Source organism: Neopsephotus bourkii, unplaced genomic scaffold (genome assembly GCF_033783945.1).
Source record: "Neopsephotus bourkii isolate Nb327-2 ecotype Australia unplaced genomic scaffold, CSIRO-AGI_Nbou_v1 NB_1615, whole genome shotgun sequence".
NCBI classification, from domain to species: Eukaryota; Metazoa; Chordata; class Aves; order Psittaciformes; family Psittacidae; genus Neopsephotus; species Neopsephotus bourkii.
The window spans coordinates 7,152,787-7,170,939 of NW_026902090.1; the positions used below are offsets into that span (position 1 = coordinate 7,152,787).

The 18,153-nt window shown below is 49.2% G+C and overlaps 1 protein-coding gene across 5 annotated transcripts in view; it reads right to left on the bottom strand.

Annotated features, from left to right (window-relative positions):
* Positions 1 to 216: 216 nt before the first annotated feature.
* The window catches only part of AFAP1L2 (actin filament associated protein 1 like 2), a 69,807-nt gene continuing 51,870 nt past the window's right edge, over positions 217 to 18,153 (bottom strand). Inside the window, exons 5-20 of one of the 5 annotated variants that reach the window (XM_061372756.1) lie at positions 17,649 to 17,739; positions 14,218 to 14,301; positions 11,712 to 11,914; positions 10,993 to 11,172; positions 10,364 to 10,453; positions 9,463 to 9,547; positions 8,287 to 8,391; positions 7,437 to 7,648; positions 5,685 to 5,830; positions 4,979 to 5,090; positions 4,087 to 4,326; positions 3,822 to 3,999; positions 3,431 to 3,598; positions 2,984 to 3,165; positions 2,219 to 2,347; positions 217 to 1,923 (exon numbers count right to left, since the gene is read on the bottom strand). In XM_061372756.1, coding sequence (XP_061228740.1) covers positions 1,897 to 1,923; positions 2,219 to 2,347; positions 2,984 to 3,165; positions 3,431 to 3,598; positions 3,822 to 3,999; positions 4,087 to 4,326; positions 4,979 to 5,090; positions 5,685 to 5,830; positions 7,437 to 7,648; positions 8,287 to 8,391; positions 9,463 to 9,547; positions 10,364 to 10,453; positions 10,993 to 11,172; positions 11,712 to 11,914; positions 14,218 to 14,301; positions 17,649 to 17,739 — 2,232 coding nt within the window. In that variant the 3' untranslated portion in view covers positions 217 to 1,896. Of the gene's footprint in view, positions 1,924 to 2,218; positions 2,348 to 2,983; positions 3,166 to 3,430; positions 3,599 to 3,821; positions 4,000 to 4,086; positions 4,327 to 4,978; positions 5,091 to 5,684; positions 5,831 to 7,436; positions 7,649 to 8,286; positions 8,392 to 9,462; positions 9,548 to 10,363; positions 10,454 to 10,992; positions 11,173 to 11,711; positions 11,918 to 14,217; positions 14,302 to 17,648; positions 17,740 to 18,153 lie in introns of all 5 variants that reach the window. The other 4 variants (XM_061372757.1, XM_061372755.1, XM_061372760.1 and 1 more) reach the window with 4 other exon arrangements.

Here is an 18,153-nt window from a genome sequence, read left to right on the forward strand (position 1 = left end):
TTGCATGAGTTTTTCCCATGTGCAAACCTTGCACAGGGACAATGGTGATTGATGTGCTGCTCTGAGGCCTGGGGTTAGCCATTGCTCCATGTGCACCACAGCAGAGGTCAAAGTGAGAAGAAATAGGAGTGAGGTCACCCTTATTGCCTTCAGGATACCCTGACCAAGTGCTTCCAAGCACCCAGCCTCATGGGCAAGCAAGCCCAGAGCCCCTGGTCAGCACATCCTCACTCAGCCCAGTGCCACCACCAGCTTGGGGTCACTGCCCTGCAGACCCTCAGGGCTGATGGGACTTTGTGTGAAGAAGGAGCATCCCTTTAGAAGTGATCTCGGGCCTGTCAAAGGCTTTCAAGGCTTAGGAAGGTACAGCATTTTGCCTGTCTGTCTTTACCCTAGCTCTGGGTGCTGCTTGCCGGTGTAGCTGCAGGACCCCAGAGCAACCCAGCCAGGGTACTGGTAGGTACTGGTGCTGCTTTAGCTTTGCAGGGTTAGAAAACAGCTTCAATCCCAGCACCATCAAGTCAGTTACTGAATCTGGGCCCCAGGGCTGGAGCCATGAGAGGACACACCAAGAGGTGTCCCCAGGCCATCAGACATGATAGCAGGTTAGTGAGAGGAGAGGGTGCATGGATTTCTGACAGCCTCTCTACTCTCCTCCAGCTTCCAATGTCTCTAAGTTAAACAGTCCCAAATGTCCAACATCTTTCATTAGAAACCTTGGGCAGGGTAGAGATGGGTGGCATTTGTGGACCAGGGCCCAAAGGCTATGTATTAAGTTAAATAAGCTGGAAATCAGGGTGAGAGCACCAATATGGCCATCAGCCCACCCCTGGAGCTGAACAGGTCAGGCTGGTCAGCCCTGCCTGCATGGAGGGGCTCCTGAAGACATCCCTGTGTCTTCAAAAGCAGATTGTATGTCTGTGGCTCTGTGGAGACCAGACAGCATCAGCAAAATGGGGCTCATAGCTGGGGCAGGAGCATGGGGACTGCTTTACCTCCCCTCCCCTGGGAAAAGGCAAGCACAGAGATAGATACACTGGGATCCAGCTTCCCATACAACAGCTGAGCAGACCTGGGCCTTTGGTGAATTAACAAACCTTCAAATAGGATTTCTTTTCCAGAACAAACTCCTCAGGTGAAAGGGAATTAAAACTGAATCTGCTCGCAGATCTCCATTGCCCAGAGCGCTTGGTGCCACCAGTCTGTACCACATCTTACAGCACGAGAAGATGAGCAGGGATCTTCCTTGACCCTCTGGCAAAGCTGGAGCAGGCTGGTAGGAGTGAACACATGCTGGGGTGAATCAGAACACCAGTTAGGAATCCCCTGGCCAGGCTGCTGTGTGCCTCTCATTCATGTCTTGAGCATCACTCCGGTGTGGGTATTGCCTATGACTGAAGGCTGGATGAAATGCAGCTGAGTGATGACTGTCAGCAAGACAGGAGACTTTAGCTGACTGCAGTTTGTCACAACAGGTTGAAGACCACCAGGGTATAAAGAATAGCAGAGGCCCCTTCTGAACCCACTACTGCCACTAATATAGAAACCTTAATGACTCATTGATAAACCTTCAGAGTAGAAATACACAGAACACCCCTATGTACAGTAAAATTCTTGTATACATCAACTGGGTTAGGAACTTGATGCAAGGATTGCCACTGGTTGTTATTGATTTAGCTACGTGATTGGGACTTGTCTGGAAAGAGCAAGATCATTTGGGATAACTCATATTGGCAGCAGTTGGCTCCGTTGCTGCGCTGGGCAGTTGGTGCGACGTGGAGGAGGCGCTTGGTATGTGCTTGTGTTGCACAACTCAACCTCCACCTAAAGACGATTGAATCCCCTTGGCCAGGAATGGGCAATTCCAGTCTTTAGTCCATCTAAAAAGATGTGCTTCTAACTAGCTCCCTTCTTCTCCCATTCCTGCCAAGGAATAAAGGCAAATTAGTCAAAAGGCAGATCTGGAAAGCCACAGTAGTTGTAATGAGCATGGTCAACACAAGTGGTTTTGGCTGCAGAATAGGTCAGGACTGTCTCTTTGTTATAAGCAATACACACATTTATTCATTTAAACCACATCTAAGGCAAACCCCAGTGAAAAGACTAGAGGAAAACCAGGCTCCGAGTGGTGCCTGGTCAGGGGTGAGACACCCCACCACCCATCTATCCCACCACTGCCAGGAGGGAAAAGCAGCGGCTTGTACAAATTAGCACATACCTTAGCTTTCTGTAGGACTGTTCCCTTCCCTGTCACCATGACAGATAAAGGCCTGTTTTTTAAGGCCGTTGCTGAATTGACTGGTGAGTTGTCTGCGCTGTTTGCTGGACTGGCACTTTTTGCCTGAATCTACAGTTAAAAGAACAGAAGGGTGATGACTTCAGCCTACCAAGACAGATTGCTGCCTCTCATCACCTTTTCCTTCTCACAGTCACATCCCACTTGCACTGAGGAACATATATTTCAGTGACATCCCAATTTCAAAATACCAATCAATACGTGTGTGGTGTGTTTGGATGTTGAGGACCCAAGCAGCCATTCAGATCAGGGCTCAGGCAGTGACCATCTCCATCCCATGGGAACCAAGTTCCCAAGAAGGAACTTAGCTGCCTGAATCTCCCTCAAAACCACCCGGTGGCTCAGCTAAGCACAGAAGGAGCTGGGGCCAAACCTGCATGGCCCTGGAGGGTGTTGTTCAAAGTCCCAGGTGGGAATACAACTGCTCTTTTAAGCCACAGCCCCCTTTCACTTCCCCATCACTGCTGTTACCTCATTATGTTATTATTATACTACTATTTTATGTCTATACATAGCTAATAATTTACATAATACTTAGATAAGATATAATCTAGACTTTTTATATAGGATTACATATTATAATAGTTTAATGCTGTTATTAATGATTATATTATCAAGGAGGCTGAGACAATGGGACTGCCTGGTTGCTGGAAAGCCACTGCACACCCCAGGGGTACCCCCACATACCCGGGGGGCTGCATTCTCCAGGTGTGTGGTATCCACCGCGGTGCCCAACGTCACAGGGCCGGACTCAGCCTTCTTCAGGTTCTCCTTCACTTCCACCAGGCTCAGCTCCAGGTCCACCCTCCGGCTCTCCTTCCTTTTGCATTCTTCTTCTATCTCCTTCAGCCGCTGCTCCAGGCTCTTGTCTGTGAAGGGAGGGAGGGGTAACTTGATGCTGGCTGGGAACTTGGGGAGCTCATGAAGGGAGCAGGGACCAGGCCATGTCCTGTACGTTTTCCTTGTATTTCCTTATATTCTCTGGGCAACCTGTGCCAGCACCTCATCGTCTTCACAGGGAAGAATTTATTCCTAATATCCAATCTGAATGTCCCCTCTGTCAGTTCAAACCCATTCCCCCTTGTCCTATCCCTACATGCCCCTCTGCACACATCTCCCCTTGCCCAGCTTTACCTGTGTTACCCCCAAGCATTTCCTTCAGCTCCCGCCTCTCCTTGCGCAGCTGGGTGAGCTGAGCCCGGATTTCATACTTCTCCTTCTCCAGCCGCTCCTTCTCCTCTGTAAACCGCTTCACCTCCGCTTCTGTCCTGTTTTTGCCCAGCTTGGTTTCCACTGCTGATGCTGCAAACACAACCCACCAAAACAAGGGGGAAAATCAGGAAGGAAAGCTTTCTTAGGTGCTCAGAAACAAAATGAATGAGGGTCTGGGAAGTCACCAACAATGGGACTCATCATCCCCTCGTAAAGCTACTGCATAGCAGCATCAAGGGAACCACAGGGCAAAACTCACACTTAGAGCATCACCTCCCTCCAAGCCCCTGCTGCCCCAGTGTCACCCACTCACCCGGCAGCGGCATCTTGGGCCGGTGCGCGGGTACCAGCTGAGGGCTGCCCGCTGTCCCTGCGCCCAGTGGCACCTCGGGGGCCGGCTGGGGGAAGGCAATGTTCTGCTGCTGTGTCTGGATCTTAACAGCGGGCATCCGTGGCAGCGCCTCATCGGGCTCTGGCTTCTCTGGCTGTTTCTGGGGGCACAAATGAAGTGGGATGATGTGGTGGGGAGAACTGGCTCACTGGTTAAGTCTGCCCCACACCACAGTCCAGGACAGTACCTGCTCCGAGGTCTCCATCTCCTTGCTACAGGGCTCGGGTTCCTTAGGCACAAGGGCTGGCTCTGCTGTGCTCTCTGCTGCAGCCTTGTTGGCAGCCCTTTCCAGAGATGGTGAGCTGAGGGGTGAAGGCTGGCATGACATCTTGCCAGCACAGTGCAGGAAGGACTTCACTGGGGTGAGATCCAGGTATACTCTGTCTTGGTCCTCCTCCACTTTGCTCTCATTCTTGGGTACTTCTTCCTGCAAAAGGAGAATGTTCCCCTGAAATGGGACCATCTGCTGCAGTATAGGAAATATCTCACTGCAAAGCAGCAGTATCTCAGGCAATCTGGAGTATTTTCCATAAACCTTAAAGGAATTAAAAACCCAATCTCTATGTCATTCCATACAGGGCTTTTTGGTGTACGGAAGGAAAGGCCCTTCTTGCTCTCCTTCAACAGCACTTTCCAATGGTCCAAGCACCCCATCCAAGGATCTCACACTGTTGTACATCTTGCAGCCCCTTGGATAACAGTCCCATCCCCAGAATGGTCCGTCTTTCTTGTCCTTACACAGGACTTCTTCTTACAGGCATCAAAAGGAGTTTGGATAGGCCAGGCTCCAAACAACCCACCATCAATCACCAAATAATCAGTGCTGTTTGCTGATGGAAACTGTGGGATTTTATCCCAGCTGCCTGAGAATCCATACAGCACCCTGATGGAAACTTCTCTCCCATTCTTTAGTGCCTCCTCTCCAGCACTCACTTTGCCCCATTGCAAAAGCCTGGATTTCCCCAGGACCTGGGAATCCCCTTTGCTGCTGCTGGAAAACCATCCCCCTTCACTGCTGGAGACTCCCCCATGGCCGGATGTTTGCTCATGGCGCAGCACTGGGTGATGATGCCTCTTACCACAGGCAGGTCTGGCAGATCCACATCATCGTACAGCTCCTCCTGCTGTACCTTGCCCTTCGGCAGGTTGTCGATATAGGCATTGGGCTCAGAGTACTTCCTCTGCATTAAGCTGGGAACAAGAAGCGGACATCCCATCAGGTTGTGCTGCATTTTGGAGCATCTGAGCATAGTGGTCCTGAGGTATGGGCAGGGCTGCATGGTCAGATGCAGAAGGTGAGAAAGGAGAGCCATGCAGCAATGTGAGTACTGCTGCTGTCACATTTCCCCTTGGCTCTTCCTCACCCACCCTCAGGCACAGCACTACAGCCCTGTCCCAGTGGCACAGTGAACCACATGGCTGGGTGCCCATGGCCTCACACAGAATCATAGAACAGTTTGGGTTGGAAGGGACCTTCCAAGCTCATCTAATCCAATCCCTCTGCAACAAGCAATCTTCAACTAGATCAAATCCATCAACCGAGCCCATCCCACCAACCTGCCTTTGCAAGAACCACCTAGGCATGTGCCCTAGCCCCATGGCAAGCTGCAGCTCAGGTTAGATGTGCCATGGTGAGACTTGTGCTGTCCTGTCCCTCACTGAGCTTCCACTGAGCTGTGAATTCACCACCCCTTCCTATGTGGGAAGCAGCCAAGCTCCCACAAGCAGAGGGACCCTTCTCCAGTTGCTTTCCCTCTACCAGCATCCCCATTCCCACTGACGTACAAGAAGGAGTTCTTTGCGGCGCTCACGATGCAGGAGACCCTGTCAGCATCCACGTAATCATAGGTGAACTCCTCCGGGTCTGTTTTTGAACCTGACTCCGACAAGAGGAGGCCCAGCCAGTGACCCATTTCCTCCGAGGACTTGGCCTATGGGGACATCAGACAGTACAGGTTACAACAGCAGTCTCTCTTCACTCCCAAGGCTCATGCTGCTTAGCCCTGTAAAGGGGAGTATGCTGGGCTTGCAAGGGGAAAGATGAATTGCTGGCTATTTATACTAAACCTAAGCTGCATTGAAAGAAAGAAGAAGTACCCGTGACTGATGTGCAAATTTGGAAGACAAATGAATGCAGCTCTTTGGTTAACTCTAGTCAACCTGCATTTTCTTTTCGATGGTGATCAACTCAGCTGCTTACAAGAGCAAGAGCAGTCTCTGGGGCTGGAGATGCTGGCATGGAGCTGGCTTTGGCAAGGAAAGCATGCGGGGTTTATTCTGCACCAGCAGAGCGCAGCAATGGGATTGCCAAACACAGACATGCAGGGAGAGCTGAGCACACAAGGGAGCCTGCGAGTTCCTTATGGCAGAGCCCTTCCAGGGCTGAGAGGAAAGAGGGGAAGGAAGGAGTATAAAACAGCATCAGAGAACATCAAAGGCAGCCCCTTGCTTTAACATGATCAGTATTAAATGAACACCCTGATATTTTGCACAGTGAAGACATAAATACGGTTCCTTGTAGCCAGCTATAGCAAATAGCCACATGTACTTGTGGTAGTGAGGGATTTCTACCTGAAGCAAGAAGATGCAGCCATCTTTTGCTTTGATTTAAAGAGAGCAGTAAGCACAAAGAGAAATTCAGGGCAAGTGAATCCCAAACTGGAAAGTGTATTTTAAGCTTCCAATCTGTTTTATTTAGCAGGGACTCGAGCCCCTGGGAAGCCAGCCAGCCTGTACAAAATACACATTCTTCCATTCACAAAACATGAACTTTCCCAGCACCTCTTCTTCACACCTGTAATTAGGCAAGATTCCTCAGACACAGACATACCCTGAACCAGAAGCTAAACAAAAACACCTTCAAACTTCATGGCAGGCCCTCGAAGTCAGTTGTTTAGCTATAAATATTCCACCCACTGGAAAAATACAGGAAATTGCTCACATTGTCCACCTCCTACTATAATCATGCTGTCGTCAGAGAGAACTAAGATTAGAGATAAACAGTCCTGGATGCAGGCAAAGGAAAGTAACAGATGGAGATGAATTCACTTGCACTTTCAGGGGCAGATCTGTGATCAGTTTACTTGAGATTCACAACCCATGGCTTTGGGACTCCCTGTTTGCAGAAGGTGAAGTTCTCTGTTCCTCCTAACCACAGACTTAGATCCCTAAAGTGGCATTCCTCTCATTTAACATTAGCTATCTGAAATGCATCCCATATAACATCATACAAGGTTATCCTAAAGTCAGTGGAGAGAGATGGGTATCTCTAGAGGACCCTTCATCCCATCCTAAGATGAGTGCTTAAGATGAAGGCTGAATGGTCCTCTGGAGGCACCAGCATCAGACACAGTCTGGACTGACAGCTAGGTGGGACACCTCCTAGGAGACCACAGGCAGATGAACCGAAGTCCCTTGCTTCAGGTTCTGTTTTCCTGGACTGAGGGCTCCTCTGGAGGACCTCACCAGCATTTAGGCCTCTCGAGACACCCACACTGACAGCTTAAAGCAGAAATGTCTTGGAGATATACACCCTACCTCCAGGATGACCCGCTCTTCCCCGTTGTGCAGGATGCGGAAGGAGTAGAGATGATCAGGGCTTGGCTCTGGGATAATCTCACAACCTGCCAGGCTCAGGGGCTGCTGAGCCAGTTTGCTCCGGTTCTTGTCCTGGTAGAAATGGAGGTGACCATCTTTTATCTGGCACCAACGGGACTTCCACTGGCTGTTCACTAGCACATTCAGGTAACCTGCAAGCAAGCGTCGGTTACTTAGGCACATCTTCTGCTCCAAGGGGAGAGGGAATCCAAACTCACTGTGTGCATGAGGATGTCTGATGGCTAAGTTCTGAGGTCACCACACAACACAAAGCCACTGACAATGACAAAGAGCAAATGCACAAGCTGTTCTATCCATACAAAACAGGATGAAAAAGGTAAAATCTGTTCAAAAGGAGACCTCTATTATTCAGGTTAGGTTTGGAGCAGCAAATTGGCTGCAGAGGGTTGGACAAAGTTGATCCCAGATGGTGAATAACAGCTGACCCACACAACTCTCCCCCTGTTGACTTCTACACCCTGGGCTAATGCCCGGGGTGAGCAGCACAGATGCCTTCTGCATGCACATCTGGTATCACCTGCCCTTCCTATGGGGTCACCCTGCAAGCTACTGTCCTCCTTGTAAGCCACTCAGTCACCTTAATGTGTAAGAGGTACCACAACCCATATGGATTTACTGGCACAGACCAAGCAGACTATGGTGTCTTTGCATCAGAACAGCCTGGCACCTGTGTGTTTGAGGAGGAGGATGCCTGGTGCTCATCCTGCCCTGCACCCCGAGATCCAGCACCAAGACAAATCCCTGCAGAGGAGCTCATGCCAGCACTTACTTGAAGTCTCCAGGGATCTCTCTGGGCTATCCAGGGAGCTGGATTTCTTCCTCCCGAGGTTCATGAGGTTGCTCAGTTTCAGGCCAGATGTGCCCTTCTTTTTAACTACCAGAAAAGAAAATGAAAGAGAGCATTTGTGTGGCTTTCCTAACCCACAGCCATACACACAGCCTGCTGTCCCTGCTAGTCCAAAATCCAGGGAGATGATGAGCAAGGTGGCACCAGTAATCCCAGAGTGATTTGCTGAAGATACTTAATCTATATTGTTTTAAACTTGGGTTAGTTCTGACCAAACATCAGTCACTGCATAAAGGCTGTTTGCACAGGTCTTGCTATGCAGGTGCCAACCTCCCTTCACTTCCTTATACTACGAAGAATGGAACTAAAAAGAGGGACTTAAGATGGGGAGGGTGAAAGCTTATGCCCAAAGAGCCTCTTTAGCATTTTCCTACTGAGCATATCAGTCAGTGCATGAATATAGCTGCGTAATCATCAGGTAATCACGGTGAGAAATCAAGTTGGATGGTTTTAGTCCAGATTTTCTTTCCCCCTACTCTAACAAAATGATGAATTCCTAGTGTAAAGGGACTCAGCAGCCAAGTTCTGTCTGTTAGGTGACTCCAGTTGAGCTCTCAGCATGGCTTTATGTTCCTCTATCCCTCATACACATAGATGGTCCCACCATCCTTCTAATACAGCATCTCTTCTTTCAATGTACTTACCTGCCCTATCTTATAGAAGGGGAATATAGATGAATGCCCAAAGCCAGACGCCCTAGCATGAAGGTGTAACTCTCCCATTGGAGACACCTCAGCATTTCACACTCCAAGTTTCTCTGCACACACCTCTGAGGAAAGTCACTTAGGTTGCATTTATGCCACCTCAAACTGTCCCAGTGTGACTTGCCTAGAGTCACGCAGCATCTCTGTGGTGGGGCAGGCATCATGCCCTGGTTTCTCCAGCCCTATCCTAACTCTGTAACTGATGAGAAACCCCAACATCTGTCACTGCATTATGGAGAACAATGAACTGGAATCAAATGGACAGGCAGAGAATTCACACGCAGCTTTCCCCCTACACCAGGTCAGTTTGAGGTGGTGGTGGCAAACACGAAACCCTCGCACACGCAGGGTCAATGATCCCCATTCCCCTGCCCTTCCCAGGGTGAGGTTTTACCATCCTTCGTCTCGGCTGTCTCCGGGTGTCCGTCGGTGCTGCTCCCGCTCTCAGAGGCTGCAGAGTACCTCTCAGACACTTCCACCTGCCGACAGCACCAGACAGAGGCTCTGCAGATGGACGTGACCCATCCCTCCAGCCAGCACCCGCCGCAAGTGCCTTTCCCCCCCTCTCCACAGCAGATGCTTTCACACAGACATGCCCCACCTCCCCATTCACTCTGTGCCCTTCCTATCGTTTCTGCTCCCATCATCCAGCACATGAACTGCCCTGGCCGGGCTCACCTCTGAGGTGACACAGTGGCACCACCAGTGGCACCCTATGGTATCCTGTCCCGCAGCCTGGCTGGTGGGGGCATCTTCCAGTCCCCATAGGAGGGCATGGGCAGAGGAACTGACCAGGTACACAAACAGGTCTGTTTTGGGTGTCCACCAGAGACTTTAGAAGGCTTCTTTCACCTCCCAATGTTTTGGAACAAGTTGCACCCCCTGAAGAGTGTCACCTAAACTGGGACTAAGACTGGCCATCCAAGGGTCTATTCCCCTTCCAAAGCTCTTGGGGGGTACAGTTGTCCTGCTGGATGAGATAGTGCCTGCTGCCTTGTGTGGAAGAGAGCTCATTGCTGAGTCAGTTTTGGGGTAAGATTTGGCAACAAAAGGCTGCAAAGAAAAATTACTATAGCTCCAATAACTCTCTGTTTCAGCAGAACAGGGGTCTGGTTACACCCATATCAGTCTTTGCTCAAATAAAATTACTACACCTACAACTATTATTTACGGCAGGGGGTTGGAACTGGATGATCTTGAGGTCCTCTCTAACCCAAAACATTCTGTGGTTCTGTGAGTAAAGGAACAGATGGAAAAGCTGAAGTGCTAATTCTCTCTGCAAAGCCCATCTGTACCTTTGGGTAACACAGCCTCTGTGAATCTGGGATGTACTGGTTGCCTTCGCTGCCTCCTTCACACAGCAGACCGCTGGTCTCCTGGATTACCTGTGCAGAAAAGCAAGCCGTAGCCTGTGAGAGAGCTGCAGTACTGGGTCAATCCTTGTCCCCCACTCAGGACAGGCAGAACCAGCGCAGCCTGGGACACCCACAGTTTATACTGCTGGCAACCCTGGGGATTTTCCTGGTGTTGCAGCAGGCAGCCAGCAGAAACTGATGGATCCAAGTCAGCGGGCAGAGACTGCCAGCAACGGCAGCCCCGGCGCCTTGCAGCCCCAGGCTCCTTCTCTTACTGCTGCTGTCTGAGGGAAAGGGCCGTATCTCCCCCTGTCCTCAGCCAATTCATATCGGGCACCCACCCCAGACATCCCTCCTCCAGCAGCTGGGCTGGGAGGTCCTTCCACAGCATCTTGCGCGCAGAAGGCAGCAGGAGCTGCAGGAAGAAGCTATCCCAGGACATGGAAATAAAGCCTGTGTTTGTATACAGGCTTGCAGGGAGGAAGGGAGCCAGAGCACACAAGGACAAGACTGAGATAAGATAAGTCTCCCAGCAAAGCCAGGGTGGGAGCATGGAAGGCGCCACTGACCCTGAGCCACTGCTCTGCCTGGTCTTTACTCTGCAGCCCCAGCACGATGACGTCTGCGTTCATAGGGATGATCTTCAGCTTGTGTTCTTTCTTCCTCACTTGCTTTTCCTTGTGAATGACAGTGCAGCCCAGCAAATTCACATCCAGCTGAGGGCTGTGGTCTTTAGAGCTCTTGTAGCACTGGGGAAGGAAGAGGGAGGGCAGGTGAGAGGCTGAGGAGGAGTCTTCCCTCTCACTCACTGGCAGAACTCAACCCAAGAAGCAGCTCAGTGCAAACACACAAATTAAGTTTGCTGAACAGAAGAAAGGCTGCGATGTCTACACAGGTACGTATAGAGATACACGCACGTCTATGTACGTGCATATATAGTCCGAAATACCTCTTGCAGATACTCCCAGAGGGTCAAGAATGTGGTCAGCCAGTGGGATAAACATCCCTTCTCCTTAACCACCTCAAAAAGTTTCCCCAAAAAAGCACCTCTTTGGGAGTTTGGGATTTTTGGTTCCAAATGTCACCTTGTGTCCCCCTCAGCAGCCCCATGCACACATCCCTTCTGAAAATGAAATGATACGCCCAAACCTCTGGGACATGATTTTTGAAGCACTGCTTCTAGAAGTACTTTGGTCCTGCCAGCTAGTTAGTGTGACCTGAGGTGCCATTTCCCTCCCCAGCTCATGGGGATAGGATGTTATAGGCATAGTATAGAGGATCTACTCACCAGCAGCCTGGTGTCCTTGATAACACACAGCTGTTTTGCCCACTGTCCTAGCCACTTCTTCCTCCACAGGAACGCACAGATGCGGGCATCCTTCATCAGCTCAATGGTGGCCTCCGTGGATGGCCATTGGTGGGTTGCTGACTTGCCTTTACTGCTCTCTTCTTCATCGTAAGATTCATAGGAGCTACTAACGGCTTCACCATCTTCTATAACAAAAGCAAAGCTCTATCATTAAATACATTTCTAGGACAACTCTGAACTTACTGCTTGCCTCAGCCATGCTCACACATGCAAAAGCTTCCAGCACAGGGATGTGTCTTTTGAGGCTCTCCTACAGGAGAATAATGGATAGGATAATAACCCTCATAGATCCCTTTTTTCTTTCTAGCCCAATACTGATTCCATTGCAATTCTCTGTGCCTCATAGCAAACACTCAAAAGACACTTCTCAGTTGCCCACAAATTCAAGAACATTCCCTTAGACATCTCTGATGTTTGCTGCTTCCCCCCACCACCGCCATCAAAGATGCTTTTCCTACTTCCCACTTCTAGCCAAACACTCACAGTTTTTAAGGCAACAGCAGGCTACAATCAGCCCTTGTCCTCTGAATGTCAGAAGTAAAAATGATATTTGCAAGGCCATGCAGCAAGCAATGATCTATTGTATTTGATTTGTCATTCCACTTCCCTCTCTGGGCTAACAGGTCTGTCTCTACTCAACATCTAAAGGGCAGCAAGGGGCTTTGAAGGAATACACTGCTGCAGCAGCAAATAAGACTAATCACATCTTTTATATTCATTCCTAAATGGATTGCTACGTTATTAAGATGTGCTGGGATTTTCAATACCCAGCTCTAATACACTGTAGGATGTTGGAGTTCTCAGCTGATAGGAATAGCTGGTTATTGGCACCAGACCCATCAGAAACAATGCAAGTGTTTCCACTGACCACAGGGGAATTTGCAATGCCCTGCTGGGGTTTACAGTGTGCCCCTTATTCACAAAATAAGCTCACATAGCAAGATGGTAAGAACTGGGCAGCATCTTGTTTTGCATTCTTGTCCTACCAAACAGCCTGGGGGAATATTGTTAAGTTTCTCTCACCAGAATTTATCTAGGTTTGACTCTCATTAAATCTTACTATCTAGATAAAAGTCACATTATCAGATTGGTGCAAATTAAAATAAGGAAAAGCAGCCAGAAAAGAAAAAAAAAAAAGCATTTGGAGCTTCACTGAAAAACATTTCTTAAGTTAGGCTTATTTGTTCTTAAGATAAAGGGAACTGAGATGCAGTAACAAAGCTACAGCCTTACCTCCAGTGAAATCTCACTCTATAACATCCCTCAAGTGATCAAAGCTGCACCAATTAAACAAGCTTAGTAAAAAAGAAAATAGCCCCTTTTAAAGCCTCGGAGTGGTACTGACAACACACTACTGGCTCACCATCTCCACACCCTCAGTGTATTGGACTGTCCATCTTTCATGGGAAAACATTACCCCAGTGCACTATCACTATGCAGACCTTGTCCACAAGCACCCTGCACAGAAATTCAAATGGAGTCAGTGTTGAGGTTTCTCATCCTTAAATATACTAAGAAGCCAAACCTCTGCACTGCTAGGGACCTTCCTTATGCATCAGCAAGGATGCCTCATCGTCTAAACCTCCCTCCTTATCAATATGGGGCAGTTAGCAATATGCCCCCTGGGTGTCTCTGCTGTCACCTTTCTCCTAGGGCAATAATACTTTTCTTCTATGCTTTCAGCAGGATCCCTGACAGGATCCCACAACCACAAATGCCTCACGAGATGAGCTCTTCTTTACTTGGAGAACTACAGCCATTGCTTTCCTGGTGACACCACTATGGCCTCATGACAGTCTAGCTGGCAAACAGGGACAAACCTTGCTTGGGTGACTTGAGACAACACTGCTGTCACTACTGAGCTTCACTTGATCCCAAGTCATACAGCTCAGGCAGTATGTGCTTCAGTACAAGCTCTCTATGTTCACCTACTGGCAGTTTCAACTAAGACCAGTTTTACCCTCTCATTGCCATGACATTGGTGGCAGCCATATTCTTGGACATCTTTAATCCACCTCTGCTTTCCTATTTGTCTTCCTATGACCATGATGCCGGAAGCTCCAACCATCTTGTACACCAGAGCTACCTCTGCCCAAGCACAGCATCTTCAACATTGACTGAATGCTGCTTATCAATACAGCCACTGCTATCACCTATCAGCTCCACATCAGTGACCAGAACCAGGGGAATAAAGGCTAGGGATGTTCTCTTCGCTGTCATTTGAAGCATGGGGAAATACAAAGAAATGCCACCTTGTGTATTTCCAGCATGGGCAGAGAGAGGTGGTTACCCATGGCTATGGTAATGGGCAAAGCCGGGGGAGGCACTCAATCATCTTTGTGAAAACTGAGGGGGTTTTAGATTTGGTTTTGTTTGTTTGGTTGGTTCTTTGAAAGGCACTTCAGGTTGGGAAAGCATGCCATACCCATCGTTATTGTGGCATAAATAACGCCCTCAGTAACCTGCAACCCTGGCCTGGGTCCAGCCGCAGCAAGCCTACCAAAAAGACCTGCACAGTCAAAGGGGAAGAGAAAGGGAGACAAAGGGAGAAAGACAAAGAGAGAACAAGGTCAGTCCAGCTCAGCCCCATGATTCCCCCTCAGCTGGAGAAGCTGCCCCATCCCTGATGTGGACAGGGGAGCACACCGTACAGTGAGACTTCAGACAGAGATCTTTTCAACCCATCCCCTCAAGCAAGGCAATTCCCTTTCAAACAGAACCATTGCAATTAAAATCAGCCAGGGCAGATGAGCTGCTTCAGCTGGAACAGCGAATGCTCAGCTGGCAGTCACACTGCCCCTTGCTTTTTCATTCCCTTTCTTATCACACCCTCCAATTATGCAAAGGCAGACGAGGACGATAACGGTTTAACACATCTCAGCCCAGGAGGAAAGGGAAGCAGCAGCATTTGCTGTAAAATGAAAGGCAGAGGCATCCTCAGCAGAGGGGCGGGAATCCTGGTGATGGAAAAGGGACCCCGAGAGCCAGCGGACTCATCCTCCTGCTTCGTTTTAATTAGTTCACCCATGGTTTGCTATAGCTCCTTGCAGTCCCACCTCTGACGCTGCACAGATCCTCTATCTCCTCAGCCCATCTGGAGGCTTGCTTTGATGTCCTTTCTTGGCAGTACACCCACTAATTTTAGTGGTGTTCCTATTTTTGTTTGGTTTCACTACGCCCATTTGTTTGGAGACGCATGGGTGTCTTCCAAGGCTCATGTGTAATTCTGTCAGAAACATAACCAGCAGCTCCCTGGAGCTCCAGCTCCTTCCCTACCCGGCTTGTGGGGACAGGGGGTGAGCATAGATGGGTGAGGCTGTAGCATCTTTAGTCATGGTAAGCCCATGTATGTCCAGAATGCTCTTTAACAACAGTTACACTAAGGTCTCAAGGCAATTGCTGGCAATGAGCATCACTCCACATAGGACAGACACAGGGTACTATTGCCATTTGGTGAGATAACAGAACAGATGGCCAGAGAAGCTGTGGCTGCCTCATCCCTGGCAGTGTTCAAGGCCAGGTTGCATGGGGCTTGGAGCAACCTTCTCCAGTGGAAGGTGTCCCTGCCCATGGCAGGGGTTGGAACTGGATGATCTCTGAAGTCCCTTCCAACCCAAACCATACTATGATGCTATAAAGCAAGGTGGGGAAAAGAGATGGGGAGCCCAGTTTTGTACTTATTGAACCAAGAGGCAGGACCAAGACCTGCAGGTTTGCCCATGTGCCATGGGATTTGAAGCCTGATCTCAAGGCAAACCAATGTACTAGCTGACTCCCAGCACCACTGCCTGTCCCCCCTTCTGCACAGCATGCCTTCAGCCTCTTTTGAGCCCCTGCATCCTCCTCCTGCCACATAACTGCTGCTTCACATATTTCCCTGCTCCTCTTTCTCACTCAGCCCAAGGCAACCATCTCAAACAGGAGCTTGCCAAACAGCAGAGAGATTCTCAGTGACATGATGTTGCCTTCCTTCTCACTCAAACCAACTTAAAAACCATCAGCATTATAGCACGCTAGGTGTTTTGTGTAGAAGGGACTGGGGCTTGCAGAGGGAACCCAGCAGTTGAGTAGTCACAAGAGGCAAAGGCACCACAAGCCTTGGTGGCAAGGGACTGCCTGGGTTTGCATGTCCCATTTCTGCTCCCTTCATGGGCTCCTATCTCTTCTTACAGCTGTGATACTGCTTGGTAAAACAGCTATTCACAGCAGCCACAGAGTGCCCCTTGGCACCCAGAACTATCTCATTTTGACAGTGCTCCCATGGTACAGCTTTCTTCTCTTTTTGCAGGGCTCTGATCTCCTTAGGCATCTGACTGGCCTGGATTTCAGTGGCTGGTGGGTGGATTTGCATCTTAGAGCAGCAGGTTACCAAGGCAAAGCAGAGGTTTAAGCTGGGTGTGTGCTTATCACTCCTTCCAGCCAAGGCTCTGAATGCCACGTGAGTTTATGGAGCTGCCTGGATAACATAACCTGGGTTTCTCTGCATGGATCCATGGCTGTACTCCAGCTAATCCAGTATATGTCTTTACATGCCATGGCTCTTAGCACATTATCCACTTTCCCAATGTGCAGCAGGGAAAAACAAGTCCATTTATCTTACCGTGCAGGCAACTGGAAACTCCTGAGTACAAGGCTGCAGCAACCTGTGCTGCAGGGCTTCATCCTCCTGCGTGGTTCCCTCCCAGGGAGCTTCAAAGCTCTGTGGTGCACACTGGGGCTGGTGAGGACTCATAAGCAGCTCAGATTCAACAGCCAAGGGTTTAAATACAAAGCTTTTACACTTAATGCTCACTGCTTTGCTTGCCTTGACTCTCCTGGCTCAGCTTGCCCCATGCCACTCATGTCATGGAATGGTTTAGTTTGGGAAGGGACTTTAGAGATCATCCAGTTCCAACCCCTGCCATGGTCAGGGACACCTTCCACTAGAGCAGGTTGCTCCAAGCCCCTGTGTCCAACCTGGCCTTGAACACTGCCAGGGATGGGGCAGCCACAGCTTTGATGGGCACTCTGTATGAAGAAAAACATTACACCCCACTTGCTGCAGTCAAGGCTGATGAGCAGAGGTCTGCTTCTGCAGCAGAGCAATACAGTCTGTCTCACTTGGTTTTAAATGGATTATAAAGTGATGACAAGATCAGCTATCAGATCAAAGGAAGGTAATCTCTCACTAAGGGTGTTTGCCAAAAGATGGATGAAGGAATACGGCTTAAAAACATGAGAATCTGGGAACGCAGCCTGTGCGGAGCAGTTTGCTTCCGAAGTTCTTGTGATCCCATAGGGATCCTATAGGGATTGAGGCACTGCTGAGGACATTGCCAGGAGGTGCCAACCCAGGCACAATCAAGTGTGTGCACAGGGAGCCTGCACACTCTCCCCTCATGTGAAGAGCAGCTTTCTAATCAGGTTTACAGATTGTCAAACTGCCACAAGGGCAGAGCTGAATAAATAGCCAATTATAAAGACATCTAACAGACCAACAGAGGCATGGATTTTGAGCCCCAAAGGGACAATCAGAGCACCAGGATACAAATGCAAGCCACCACAGCCTCACCACTCACTCCTGAACAGAAACCTGCATTTGGCTGCAGCCTGTCTGCCAGAAAACCATCAAGACAAAGAGAACCCACAATGGTTTATAATGTTTCACAGTGATGTGCTATTAACCTGGATATACTACTTATTTCTACAGTAATCCAGTAGCCTTTTCTTTCCAACTAGATCTGTAACATCAAGTGTGACCAGTATCAGAAAACAGGCTTTCCATACAAGATGTCTGTGCTTTCATTCACCCATTCTCATCAACCTCAACTCCTCCATGTCCCACATGAACCCAGCAAAGAGTCAGCTGTGATATACCATTTACAGAGACATCGTATGGCTCGGCCTCCTCGTAGTATCCCTCTGGGGATTCAATCTTGGGCACCGGAGGTTGTTTTGTTTCAGGAATCTGCAGAAGACATAAATAAAAGCAGCAGGATTTAAGGTAAAAACATATCCTTGAGAACAATGGGGCAACCCAGTTGCCTTACCATGAGCTGGGGCTTCTGCCTGCTGCACCAACCCCCTCTAAGCTGCTCGTTGTAACCAGGGATGATCTGAACATGGAACCAGAAGGGTGAGCACTTGGTGTTATCCTGGCTTCACATGGAAAAGTGTAGCCTGAGCAGTCGTTGGTCGTGTCTCAAGTCTCTGACTGATAACAAATCAACAGCTAAACCCCTCTGCTTCAGGAACTCTATCAGGAATCTTTAATTGTGCTCTGAGCAAAAAATGAAGGAAATGGATAAACAACACTAATGGAAAATAGGCCTTTGAAAAGAGTCCAAGTGCTGGAAAATCCCTGTGGTGCCTGCCAAACCCC